This window comes from Rutidosis leptorrhynchoides, chromosome 6, assembly GCF_046630445.1.
Source record: "Rutidosis leptorrhynchoides isolate AG116_Rl617_1_P2 chromosome 6, CSIRO_AGI_Rlap_v1, whole genome shotgun sequence".
NCBI lineage: Eukaryota > Viridiplantae > Streptophyta > Magnoliopsida > Asterales > Asteraceae > Rutidosis > Rutidosis leptorrhynchoides.
In genome coordinates this window covers 25535402-25550286 of record NC_092338.1, presented here as the reverse complement: position 1 = coordinate 25550286, position 14885 = coordinate 25535402, and the positions used below count along the sequence as shown (strand labels likewise).

At 36.0% G+C, this 14885-nt stretch overlaps 1 protein-coding gene and 1 pseudogene across 1 annotated transcript; both read right to left on the bottom strand.

Moving 5' to 3' along the window:
* Positions 1–1065: 1065 nt before the first annotated feature.
* LOC139852629 (COBRA-like protein 10) lies at positions 1066–3771 on the bottom strand. The gene is made up of 2 exons (XM_071841943.1): positions 3227–3771; positions 1066–2528 (listed from the first exon to the last, which is right to left on the bottom strand). Exons 1-2 carry the CDS (start codon positions 3768–3770, stop codon positions 1093–1095), a joined length of 1980 nt encoding a protein of 659 aa, XP_071698044.1. The 5' UTR covers position 3771; the 3' UTR covers positions 1066–1092.
* Positions 3772–4376: 605 nt separating this feature from the next.
* On the bottom strand, positions 4377–8068 carry LOC139853484 (uncharacterized; annotated as a pseudogene).
* Positions 8069–14885: the final 6817 nt, after the last annotated feature.

Below are 14885 nucleotides of genomic sequence, written 5' to 3'. Positions count from 1 at the left end.
ATGGGTTTGGAGGTACGGAGTGTACACCCATTAAGTGATAGATTACCCGAACCCAAAAGTGGTTTTCCATTATTTACTATCATGACTTGGTCTACCTGAAATTTGACTAAGTGTTTTCAGTAATAAGTTTTCTTAGTAAGCTGAAATTTGGCTAAGTGTTTTGTGCTGGTTGTTCTGCATTGCTGGTCCTTGTACTGGTTGTTCTGCATTGCTGGTCCTTGTGCTGGTTGTTCTGCATTGCTGGTCCCTGTGCTGGTTGTTCTGCGCGGCTGGTCCCTGTGCTGGTTGTTTTGCGCAGCTGGTCCCTGTGCTGGTTGTTCTGCGCAGCTGGTCCCTGTGCTGGTTGTTCTGCGCAGCTGGTCTTGTTTGCTGGTTCCTCTGCGCTGCTGGTCCTGTATGCTGACTTTTGCGCTGCTGGTCCTGTATGCTGACTTTTGCGCTGCTGGTCCTGTTTGCTGATTTTTGCGCTGCTGGTCCTTTTGCAGTGCTGGTTCTTAAGAGACAGCAGTAAGAAAACACTTAACACAATTTTGAGTGATTACGGAAGAATTATTCTTGCACCCACTTTTGCTTTAGTGGTTGAAGGAATAATACTTGTTTATTATAAAGTGATCACTCATGCTTTGATAGTTGTAAAATATAATATTTGTTTATTGTAAAAGTAACAACTTTTACTTTAATGATGGAAGTGATAATATTTGTTTATAGAAATATTCTTCCTGTAACCACTTTTGAATATTATAGAAGATACTTTTATTAATCAATCGGCCAATTGATTTTAATAAAAGACTCTTTCATGATTAAGGGTGTATATAAATATATTAATTAATATGCATGAGTAAAAATACACAAGTTACGAACACCAAAATATTCTTCTGCAAAAGGAATTCTTGTTTCTGCCAAAACAAGAATTTAATCTCTGTCTTATCCCAAAGTGATATTCGTGTAACCCAGGCTATAAGGGTCGAATAATTACTTTCGGAAAGTGATACCACGATTCAGTGATTTATCCGGCTATCGATTATTTTACCCTACACGAAAAAATTTAATAAAACCTCCAACAATAATGCACATCATCAGATTTCTACAAAATTACGTTTGTGTCATTAAAGGAAGATTAAAATTAATCACAATGTAAGTCAAGAACGAAATAAACCCGGACACAAACAACCCAATAGGCAATTGACAACTTCCAGCAGAACGTTTCGGTAGTTTCTTAGGCAATGCACATTCTTCTCCGTTAAACAACACCTTCGATGGAAAACCATCTCCATTAGCTACTCGTATTTTAGGTGTGTTTTTCTTCAGAAACGATAGTACCGATTGTTGCTTTCCTGGTACTGCGGGTTCCCCTGGATTCGACCCATTTGTTAACGCAACCAAGTAGTTCAAACCAGGTAACCCCTGCAAGAAAATAGTCTTGTTCACCTTCGGTAGCTTTGTTCCGTTGAACGAGTAAACGTTTTGGAACCCAACAAATGCTTTTTTTAACTGCACAGCCAAAAACCAGTCCTCAAACGGCCTCGGGTCCCAGTTAAATATCGTCACCCGGGCCGTCCACCCGGTTTTATAGTCACTATCGACGTGCCAGTTTATACTAACCGGACAATTATCGGGACAAGGCAGCTTTTTTGGTAAATCTAAATGCTTGATTTTAGCCCATGCTCTTGCTTTAGTTGTTCTGTTAACAAATGGAACCAAAAGTGCTTCCGCTGGAAGCGGCAACGCGGCGGCATCCTCGTCGCATTTTCTCGTGTTTACGTTCTCGCATCCGCACGCGCACGTATTGCACGGGACAACGGATTCGGCGTAGTATGCCGAAAATGAAACACAACATTTCGCCATTTTTGGTTTAGGTTTTGTTATATTACAAGTTATTTGATAACTTGCTATGGCTGAAACAGTTGCTTCGATGCCAGATGGGTCGGGTGTTTCAGTCGGGTCGACACGAACGGGTTGTCCACATTTGTAATGTGGGTTAACAAACCCTTCGATTTTCCAGTTTTGCGGTGGATTGATAGCAGTTCGGTTTAGATCAGGAGGAAGTTTGAAAACATTCATTTGGAAGACCGATTTGGCTTTCGTTTCGTTCATAATTTTCGAAAGGATGTTTCCATTTTTGCAACAAAATGGTAATTTCCCGATTTTCTCATCGTCTTTCATGGTTGGCGGGAGGTCGGAAATTACGGGCGTTTTTTGACAGTTGACGACTTTAGAGAAATCGAAGTCTTGATAGTATTGACCGGCTGCACTGTAGAGGCATTCGGCGGGTTCTTTTTTACGAGTGAAAGCACCACGTAGGTCGTATATGAACTCGTTTCTCATCCATTCGAAGGTTAAGTTCCAATGATCGAGGCGCCCAAGTGGATGGTTGTTTTCGATGGTGACCTCAGCTTGATAATTCCCTTTATTCGCTTGTATTACGTCGTATATGATGGACAGATCGGCTTTTCGGCGGGGGAAGAATTTGAATAACTTCTTTTTTTGCTTAAACTTGGGATCTTTGGTGCAACATGCATGCATTGATTCTGTTTCATGAACAAAATAACAGAAAATTATTGTTTAGTTTGTTTCTAAATGCAGGAAACTTCTCATGTTTTCGGAAAACTTATCTAAGAAAACCTAGTATCAAGAAGTTGTCTTTCGCGACATCATAAACCCGAAACTCGACATTTTTGGGACAGGTTCAGGTCCGGGTCTGGGTATGTGGGTGTAGAGCCGGGTATGAGGATGGTTTTAATTTTTTTGCATGTCCGGGACGGTTTTAGATATAAACCCGTATACCTGAAATGACCCGAATTTGTATACCCGGCCCATTTAAATTATAATATGGTAATAATTTTTTTCTATGTTTTTTTATTTTTATTTAGTACATATGATCTCATTTTATAAATGTAAGAAGTGTTTCTATCATGATGGATGTCACAAATTTTTGTCATATATGAGTATCATTTTGACTGACTGAGCTTATATACGTGGGGAAATGACTGATCGGGGATCCCTGTTAACCACTGGGGAAACCCGTTTACCAGACAATTAGTAAGTAAACGTCGGGTATGAGTGCGGGTTTGATACGGGGATTCTTAAACGGATTACCTATACCCGACCCAGACCCGGCCTGATTACATGTATGTAAAAAGATTTGTTAAATTCTACTTTAGTATTTTGTTCAAGTGGTTTCTCACTTGAAACTTGCAAGAAAACTAAAGGATACAGAAACACATACTTGCTTTGGTTGTTGCTTTGGGACACTTGAAGCCTTCGTTTTCGAGCTTAATGTTTGTAGGCATAACATTGCCGCCGAGCTTCACCCCAAACATTGTTCCCTTGATCTTAACCTTGGCTGACATCTGAGTCAAGTCACCAGCAGTGTCGATAGCGGTCTTCAAATCCGCTTGTGGATATCCGGTAAGGTGGGTCCCGTTCTTCTCAACCTTCATTGGAAAACTGTCACCGTTAAGAATCGTTGCACCTTCCGTTGACACCAAGATCTCGTCGTGTTGGAAACCGATAAACGCTTGCCATGATTTTAACTCGGTGGCGCCAGTGTTGACGAGCGTTAACTGAGACTTGAAAGCCCACGATTGTGCGGTGGCGTTTTTGAGATGTGGGTATTCTTTCTCTCGTGTATCGAAATTGTATTGTAAAAAGATTCCGTTACAATTTTCGGCTTCCTTTGGTAGAGTGATTTGAGGTTGATCTCCATCATCTTGAGCATTACAAATTTGAAATATAAACAACAGAAGCCATGATATCCATGACACTCTCATATCCTTGGCAATTAAGAAGCGAGATTCAAGAAGTTGATGGTTTGAGTCATTACGTGTGTGAGTGATGACTGATTTGTACGAGTGACGAGTAATGAGGGACGGGGAGAATGGTGGTGTTGTGGCAGAGATGACATCACCGGCGGTCCGGTTCCGTTAAAGGCAGATGCCAAGAAGTGGGCAAGGAACTTCCATAGGGACTTGTAGTCTTTACTTCCTTCGCGAAGGTGGAGTCTAAAAAAATGGTTCATCTGCCGGAGTGAAGAAACAAAGGGTTGTTAAAAATAGAAAGTTGAAAATGAGACGTTTTCAGCTCATTCTCTTCCCCTGTTTCCACGCCAAATTAGGAAAGAGATCTGAAAAAATTCTACAGTACTCCTTGGTATGTTTATCCTAAAAATTTGCTGTACCAGAAACGAAAAATAAATAAATTTTGGTATATTATTGAAGTCAAATGTTTACTTGGTAATTAATGAAAGAGTATCCATTAACAATGCGACAAAGTATACATTTTTAATTTTGTCTCTTAAAAGAATTAGTGGACCTCTTTAGCTTAAATTTTGGGAAAATTACTTTCGTTACATATATAATTAAGTACTGCATCCTTAATTTCTTATAATAGTTTCTACAGATTTAAAAGCTTAACGGGTATTTAAACAATGTGATTAAACTATTTGTAACACCAAAAAAGGAACTCATGAAGAATGCACAAGTAAACTGTTATGAATCCTATTCGCTAATTTCGTGTCTGGGTATGTTTCACAAACTCTATGACTTGAAACAAAAGGACGTACAGTGGATCAAGCAACTGTGATGTCATCTAGAATAGCTAAGTCTTCAACATACAAATTGTTTGGGTTCTAAATCTGTGAACTGGTTCGATTGGCTTACAAGATGTGCAATGCTGACCCTTGACGCTTGATATAGTCTGACACTGCCTGCATTTCTTCGTGAGAGATGTATATGTACTTTCCTCTATCATTCGTGACACCAGATAATCTCCCTGCATAAAGGAAGGACAAAAATCAAATTATACATAGTTAAACACCATGTTTGTGCTTATGTAGGTTATAAAGAACACTAGATATCAAAGGAGAACTAAAACAAGAGTGAAGTTACATGATTCCTTTAGTTTTTATATCGGACTTTTTCATGGACACGAGACAATTGTTACCGTATATGATTTAAGCCAAATAAAAGAAACAATATGTGAGAGTCAACATACCCATATCTTCCAGTGATGTGATACATACAGTCCTGTAGTGTTAAACAAGATAAAATAAGGATCACCCAAGCCTGTAAGAGTTGGTACCATTTTAAACAAGGGAGGTTTAAAACTATCTAACAGAGATGGCAATATGGGTGGGACAGGAGGGCTGGACAACAGTTTAAAACAAGTAAGGTTAAGTATGGAAAAAAATCTAAACAAGCCAGGCCTGTTCACTCCAAACACTATTTTAAATTAGAATCAATGTGTCAAATACGATTATAAATCTAACTTTCAAGTTAAGTTTAGAATATTTAAGTAATAAAAAATACACTTTGGACAACTTCCAACCCGTTTGGCCTGCTTTGACCAATTAAAAATAGAACATAACCCTGATTGGCCCATCATAAGTAGACCGGTAGAAATTTCCACCTCTAGTCCTCTACTATCAACTCTAGGGCATAAACAGATATAAAAATCAGAATATAGATGAGCCACTCCAAAAAGAACATAAATTTTTTTAGATTGGAGAAAGAATAATGAGCAAGGAGCACCTGAGTCCGTAGCTTGAATTCAGCAGCAAGATCTTCCAAAGGAACACATTTCTGTTTCTGCAAGTTCATAAAGCATAACAACCAAGAATTATAAATCATTTTATCGTCTGTTGACAAAGCAATGCATCTATTAAGCTGAAGGTTCCTTCCATTTTTATTGCTAGGGGTAATAACATTTGATGAAAAGATGATTATGGGCCACAGTCCAAATCTTAATATACTCAACAAAATTAAAGGTAGAGGTAGCCATTTTCGATCCATTTCCTTGCATATGGGTCAATTCAGATTTATTTCTCCATTCAAAGTTTCAAACCATCCCAAAATAGCCTAGTGCTTAGGCTCCTGATATCCTCATTGCAACTCTTAAGTTCAAACCTCACTAGCAGCATATCTTGAGGTAGCCAACAGTCACAGGATAACCCAGTTAAGCCACCAAGATGGCTAAATTTGAATAGAAGTACTCACATTCCCCGAGTAGCCTGAACCTCATCTGTTTATCCGTTTTTATCTCTATACGGGAGACTGACTAAAAAGAAACAGAGCCATATGGTTCAAAACTCGCTCAATTAGTAATAGTCATATATTACTGTAATAAATCATATTTGCCAATATATATATACTCCGTATGACATAGTTGTATAAAAATGTCAACTGTTATACCAACCCAAACCGATCTGTTTCAACCGGTTCAGAGAGTTTCCTAATTTCCAAACCACTGAGCGCCCCATTTTGACACCTCCAGTGTAAATATATGTCCGCGTAGAAGACATAGACCAACCAGCACCTCTTCAGCCTTCAAGTTAATAGTAAAAAATTAAATAACAATCCTAGGATTCTAATAACAAATTTGGAAGTTCTACAAAAATGCAGAAACACGACCTCATTATATAAGATACATGTTTAAAATAAACTTTCCAACTTAAACACATTGAGGAGAGATGTAAATGAATTTATCAGCACCTGGCGTTGTGCTTGACGCTCCTCTTTCTTCCTTCCTTTCTTCTTTGATGCCTTTGCATTGTAATATTCCCCTTCAACAGCTTCCTCCTCACTTCCATCTTCAGTTTCTACTTTAACTCAAAACAGTATTAGTAACCAAATATTATATTACAAACACTGCTAGAGATCTTAACTGTGTGAAATTGTCAATAAGAGATACTGATCAAACCAAAATCGTCTGGTATGAATAGATTTCGGGTTTGAGTGCTTAATTTGGGAAAAAGAGAAGGTTGATTGTTTTAACTCCAATAATTGTGCAAACCCCGATTTGGAATATGGATTCCAAGGGCGTAAAACAATCGATTGAATTAACCTTATTCGATCGGAATCGAATAAGCTAATATCTAAGAGTGAGGATTAATTCCGACAATGATCGGAGCACCGGCCGGAATTGGTTTAGCGACTGGAGTAATGTTATCGCAATTGATTTGGGCAGAGTAACATTAATGCATCCAGTGTTGTCTGAATGAAAGATCTTGTTTACGTATTTATAGATGTCTAGGAGGGAATGATGACGTGGCACATGTCCCTTTCGTGGTTGTAACGAACTTTGTCAATCCCGAAGGGTGACGTGGCACCTCTCCCTTTCGTGGGGAATAACAGATCCTAACGAACTTCCCTAGATTCGTGGGCTGACGTGGCATGCAACTTGCTTGCATGCTTACTCCGTCGTTAGGTAATAGTTCCGGGACGAAGTGTCTGCTCCGGGACAGTGCACTTTCTCCGGGACAATGGGTTCGTCCCGGGAGAATATCTTCGTGCCGGGATGGAACGCCGTGACGGTACTGACGGCAAGTTGGTCCCGGTTACGGCATCACGGTGCTCTCAGTCTGGGAAGGTTTTGCTTTCTACTTTGGTCCAAGTGTTTCTTCATGGTTATGATTATCACGACTGGCTGTATGACGCCAGTTATGTGTATGTCATCCGGTTTCTTGGTCTTGCCATTTGTCCGACATGGTAAAGTTTCCGGGATGACGTCAGGTGGACGTCGGGAAAAGGAGTCCGTATTCCGGGACACGCGGTACCGGGTAAGATTTTTGCCGAGATGCTTTCCTGTTTTTGAGATGAATCATTATGCGTATCATTAGATACTATGCAATAAAAGGTTGCAAGTACAGTAGTACAACACAAACCTTCTACAGTTTGAAGAGCATAAGACGTGCTGGCTGCAGATGTATGCCGTCTACACATCCTACTACTATAGTACCAGGTGGCAGTGCAACAGTCTCTCTCTGCTGAACCTGCTTACAATTTAAGATCATAAAAAATTAAATGATCTACCTCAACAAGCTATTTTAAATGTCTTTCGAGTTGTGTGATTACGTGTTTATCTGCTTCCTGCATTTCACAGTAAATAATTACTTAATCTGAGCAATCCCAAACACAACAGAGTTTTTTTAAACCCTAACCTGTGGTTGTTCTTCATGTTCAACATGAGACGACGAAACCTGACTGCGTCTCCACAACGATAAGAAGCATTGAACAAATATATGCTCCATTATAGATTCCGTACAATCAACAGTAACTGATGGTACATTCATTTGAATCAGTTAATTAACTATTCAAATTAAACTACAGTAAACTTCATCAATCACGGAATTATAATAAAGTAACTACAAGTTGTGAAGCATAAAAAAATAATTAATCCTAAAAACAACATAAATTATAGATTATGAAGAATAAACGGACGATAAAATTACAAACCCTACCATGATACGATCACGGCAAATGAAGCTATCAGCATTAGAAAGCTATGCAATTTAGTGTTGATTTTTGTCGTTTTGATTATGAGCTTCTGCAATGGTTTCGCCCAATTTCGCAACGTCTTCGGGTGAAAAAATCGCAATCGGGTCCATCAACCGGGTTTTCTAACAAAATATGGAGTGATAATTTCACCGGACCTGAATTCGATTTTAATTTGAATAATTTTGTTCAGACCCGTTAGGAATAAAGTCTGGTTAATTACATTTTTTTTTAGAGCAAGGTTAATTACATTTTCTAGTCTGTTAATGAAACACTCAGGACTGTCGTTAAAAAAAATACTCCGTACAAAACTTTAATATATTGAAATATTGAAATTGATTAAAGTAAGTATAAAATGCGATCAATAATGAGAAATTAACACACTAATCACTTTGTGGTCTCAAAAGTAATAGCAAATGGAGGGTTTGCTTGGGTTGGTTGATGTTGCGGGTACTTCCCACTCAAAAGTCCTCGGACACGAGTCCTAGTTGTTGGCATACCATGTTTGCCAAGAGGTCGGATACTACAAGAAGACAGTTAACAACAGAAAGCATTACTTTAAAAATGATTTTAGGGCGAAAGAAGCACGTTGCAATGAATATAAGGTACAGAAAAAACTTGCAATGTACCAAGTTTACCTTTGATATTTGGTAATTATAAGTTTTAGGAAGAAGAAAGAATGCAAGTGTAGTGAGTATGTATGGCTCAGTTGAGTTAAAAGCTAGCTTCATATGAAGAAAGTTGTATACATATAAGCTATTAATAAAAGTTTAGGTTATACAAAAATCGTCAATTTACCGGCATGTTTAATTTATCATTGCATATACTTGGATTGTTAAAACAGTGCCTAAGCTGTATAATGTGCATACATATTGTATATAATTCAAGCAAGTTTTGCTAAACCAATTTGAAATAATCTTATCTGACTAGAGGTGGCAATTTCACTCAATTTATCTGATACGTGATCAAAGTCAAACTAGTAAAGTTATGAGTGAGTAAGACAACAAATTTGTGTAACTGTAATATCATTAGGATATCGTAATTCTGGGTACCAAATATAGCACTAAAAAATGATCTTTTTATGTACTTGTTTAGTTTGGTACCAGTCTGTCCAAAACCAGATTTTGTGAAACATGTACAAGATTTGGTATAAAAGTGTATTGGGTCGACCCGCCCATTTCAATCTTTGCAGAAAAGTTATTGACCCATTAGACCACATATAACGTAGTGTTTGTGGCCCCTATGCTGTCTACATGGCGTGAGAAACGCCCCAAATTGAGCGTTTGTGGACGTTTGTGCCGGGGCGTTTGTCAGCAAAACACGCTGAGGAGAGAGGGCGTGACAATAAGGTGGCAGTCCATGATTGGTTCTAGATATTTTAACTCTCCAACTTTAATTTATTTACACCTCAAATACCAATCAAATTTTTACCACATCACCCACAAACGCCCTTACAAAAGCCCCCCATTAGACCGCTTGTAGCGGTTGCCAAGCAACGGCGCCCCCGCCTGTAGTGACCCGAACTTTTCCATGTTTATATATATTAATTGAGATTGATATTTACATGATTAAATGTTTCCAACATGTTAAGCAATCAAACTTGTTAAGACTTGATTAATTGATATATGTTTCATATAGACAATTGACCACCCAAGTTGACCGGTGATTCACGAACGTTAAAACTTGTAAAAACTATACGATGACATATATATGGTTATATATATAGTTAACATGTTTTTATTATAAGTATGTATCTCATTAGGTATTTTAACAATGAGTTATATACATAAAAATGAGACTATTAATTTAAGAAACTCGAAAACGATATATATAACGATTATCGTTATAACAATGTTTTACTAGGTACATATGAATCATATTAAGATATTGATACACTTGGTTGATTATGTTAAATGATAAGTAAATATATTATTAAGTGTATTAACAATGAAATACATATGTAAAAATAAGACTACTAACTTAATGATTTCGAAACGAGACATATATGTAACGATTATCGTTGTAACGACATTTAACTATATATACATCATACTGAGATATATTATATATCATAATATCATGATAATATAACAATTTAACATCTCATTTGTTATAATAAACAATGGGTTAACAACATTCAACAAGATCGTTAACCTAAAGGTTTCAAAACAACACTTACATATAACGACTAACGATGACTTAACGACTCAGTTAAAATGTATATACATGTAGTGTTTTAATATGTATTTATACACTTTTGAAAGACTTCAATACACTTATCAAAATACTTCTACTTAACAAAAATGCTTACAATTACATCCTCGTTCAGTTTCATCAACAATTCTACTCGTATGCACCCGTATTCGTACTCGTACAATACACAGCTTTTAGATGTATGTACTATTAGTATATACACTCCAATGATCAGCTCTTAGCAGCCCATGTGAGTCACCTAACACATGTGGGAACCATCATTTGGCAACTAGCATGAAATATCTCATAAAATTACAAAAATATGAGTAATCATTCATGACTTATTTACATGAAAACAAAATTACATATCCTTTATATCTAATCCATACACCAACGACCAAAAACACCTACAAACACTTTCATTCTTCAATTTTCTTCATCTAATTGATCTCTCTCAAGTTCTATCTTCAAGTTCTAAGTGTTCTTCATAAATTCCAAAAGTTCTAGTTTCATAAAATCAAGAATACTTTCAAGTTTGCTAGCTCACTTCCAATCTTGTAAGGTGATCATCCAACTTCAAGAAATCTTTGTTTCTTACAGTAGGTTATCATTCTAATACAAGGTAATAATCATATTCAAACTTTGGTTCAATTTCTATAACTATAACAATCTTATTTCAAGTGATGATCTTACTTGAACTTGTTTTCGTGTCATGATTTTGCTTCAAGAACTTCGAGCCATCCAAGGATCCATTGAAGCTAGATCCATTTTTCTCTTTTCCAGTAGGTTTATCCAAGGAACTTAAGGTAGTAATGATGTTCATAACATCATTCGATTCATACATATAAAGCTATCTTATTCGAAGGTTTAAACTTGTAATCACTAGAACATAGTTTAGTTAATTCTAAACTTGTTCGCAAACAAAAGTTAATCCTTCTAACTTGACTTTTAAAATCAACTAAACACATGTTCTATATCTATATGATATGCTAACTTAATGATTTAAAACCTGGAAACACGAAAAACACCGTAAAACCGGATTTACGCCGTCGTAGTAACACCGCGGGCTGTTTTGGGTTAGTTAATTAAAAACTATGATAAACTTTGATTTAAAAGTTGTTATTCTGAGAAAATTATTTTTATTATGAACATGAAACTATATCCAAAAATTATGGTTAAACTCAAAGTGGAAGTATGTTTTCTAAAATGGTCATCTAGACGTCGTTCTTTCGACTGAAATGACTACCTTTATAAAAACGACTTGTAACTTATTTTTCCGACTATAAACCTGTACTTTTTCTGTTTAGATTCATAAAATTGAGTTCAATATGAAACCATAGCAATTTGATTCACTCAAAATGGATTTAAAATGAAGAAGTTATGGGTAAAACAAGATTGGATAATTTTTCTCATTTTAGCTACGTGAAAAGTGGTAACAAATCTATTCCAACCATAACTTAATCAACTTGTATTGTATATTATGTAATCTTGAGATACCATAGACACGTATACAATGTTTCGACCTATCATGTCGACACATCTATATATATTTCGGAACAACCATAGACACTCTATATGTGAATGTTGGAGTTAGCTATACAGGGTTGAGGTTGATTCCAAAATATATATAGTTTGAGTTGTGATCAATACTGAGATACGTATACACTGGGTCGTGGATTGATTCAAGATAATATTTATCGATTTATTTCTGTACATCTAACTGTGGACAACTAGTTGTAGGTTACTAACAATGACAGCTGACTTAATAAACTTAAAACTTCAAAATATATTAAAAGTGTTGTAAATATATTTGGAACATACTTTGATATATATGTATATATTGTTATAGGTTTGTGAATCAACCAGTGGCCAAGTCTTACTTCCCGACGAAGTAAAAATCTGTGAAAGTGAGTTATAGTCCCACTTTTAAAATCTAATATTTTTGGGATGAGAATAAATGCAGGTTTTATAAATGATTTACAAAATAGACACAAGTACGTGAAACTACATTCTATGGTTGAATTATCGAAATCGAATATGCCCCTTTTTATTAAGTCTGGTAATCTAAGAATTAGGGAACAGACACCCTAATTGACGCGAATCCTAAAGATAGATCTATTGGGCCTAACAAACCCCATCCAAAGTACCGGATGCTTTAGTACTTCGAAATTTATATCATATCCGAAGGGTGTCCCGAAATGATGGGGATATTCTTATATATGCATCTTGTTAATGTCGGTTACCAGGTGTTCACCATATGAATGATTTTTATCTCTATGTATGGGATGTGTATTGAAATATGAAATCTTGTGGTCTATTATTATGATTTGATATATATAGGTTAAACCTATAACTCACCAATATTTTTGTTGACGTTTTAAGCATGTTTATTCTCAGGTGATTATTAAGAGCTTCCGCTGTCGCATACTTAAATAAGGACGAGATTTGGAGTCCATGCTTGTATGATATTGTGTAAAAACTGCATTCAAGAAACTTATTTTGTTGTAACATATTTGTGTTGTAAACCATTATGTAATGGTCGTGTGTAAACAGGATATTTTAGATTATCATTATTTGATAATCTACGTAAAGCTTTTTTAAACCTTTATTGATGAAATAAAGGTTATGGTTTTTTTTTAAAAATGAATGCAGTCTTTGAAAAACGTCTCATATAGAGGTCAAAACCTCGCAACGAAATCAATTAATATGGAACGTTTTTAATCAATAAGAACGGGACATTTCAGTTGGTATCCGAGCGTTGGTCTTAGAGAACCAGAATTTTGCATTAGTGTGTCTTATCGAGTTTGTTAGGATGCATTAGTGAGTCTGGACTTCGACCGTGTTTACTTGAAAAATGATTGCTTAACAAATTTTGTTGGAAACTATATATTTTTAACATGTGAATATTATGTGATATATTAATCTCTTAGCGCGTTTGATATTATGTGATAGATGTCTACCTCTAGAACAAGTCCCATTGACTCACCTAATAATAATGAAGAGTCAAATGTAAATTGGAATGATTCGTGGACTGATTCACAAGTTCCCGAAGAGGAACCGGAAGAAGAGTCGGAACCGGAAGAAGAATCGGAACCGGAAGAAGAATCGGAACCGGATGAAGAAATAGAACCGGTGGGGGAAATAATAAAACGGTTAAGTAAAAGAAAATCCTCAACCAACCGACCAAGGTTAATTATGGTCAATGGTGTTTGAAATGTCCCGTTCTTATTGATTAAAAACGTTCCATATTAATTGATTTCGTTGCGAGGTTTTGACCTCTATATGAGACATTTTTCAAAGACTGCATTCATTTTTAAAACAAACCATAACCTTTATTTCATAGATAAAGGTTTTAAAAAGCTTTACGTAGATTATCAAATAATGATAATCTAAAATATACTGTTTACACACGACCATTACATAATGGTTTACAATACAAATATGTTACAACAAAATAAGTTTCTTGAATGCAGTTTTTACACAATATCATACAAGCATGGACTCCAAATCTCGTCCTTATTTAAGTATACGACAGCGGAAGCTCTTAATAATCACCTGAGAATAAACATGCTTAAAACGTCAACAAAAATGTTGGTGAGTTATAGGTTTAACCTATATATATCAAATCATAATAATAGACCACAAGATTTCATATTTCAATACACATCCCATACATAGAGATAAAAATCATTCATATGGTGAACACCTGGTAACCGACATTAACAAGATGCATATATAAGAATATCCCCATCATTCCGGGACACCCTTCGGATATGATATAAATTTCGAAGTACTAAAGCATCCGGTACTTTGGATGGGGTTTGTTAAGCCCAATAGATCTATCTTTAGGATTCGCGTCAATTAGGGTGTCTGTTCCCTAATTCTTAGATTACCAGACTTAATAAAAAGGGGCATATTCGATTTTGATAATTCAACCATAGAATGTAGTTTCACGTACTTGTGTCTATTTTGTAAATCATTTATAAAACCTGCATGTATTCTCATCCCAAAAATATTAGATTTTAAAAGTGGGACTATAACTCACTTTCACAGATTTTTACTTCGTCGGGAAGTAAGACTTGGCCACTGGTTGATTCACGAACCTATAACAATATATACATATATATCAAAGTATGTTCAAAATATATTTACAACACTTTTAATATATTTTGATGTTTTAAGTTTATTAAGTCAGCTGTCCTCGTTAGTAACCTACAACTAGTTGTCCACAGTTAGATGTACAGAAATAAATCGATAAATATTATCTTGAATCAATCCACGACCCAGTGTATACGTATCTCAGTATTGATCACAACTCAAACTATATATATTTTGGAATCAACCTCAACCCTGTATAGCTAACTCCAACATTCACATATAGAGTGTCTATGGTTGTTCCGAAATATATATAGATGTGTCGAC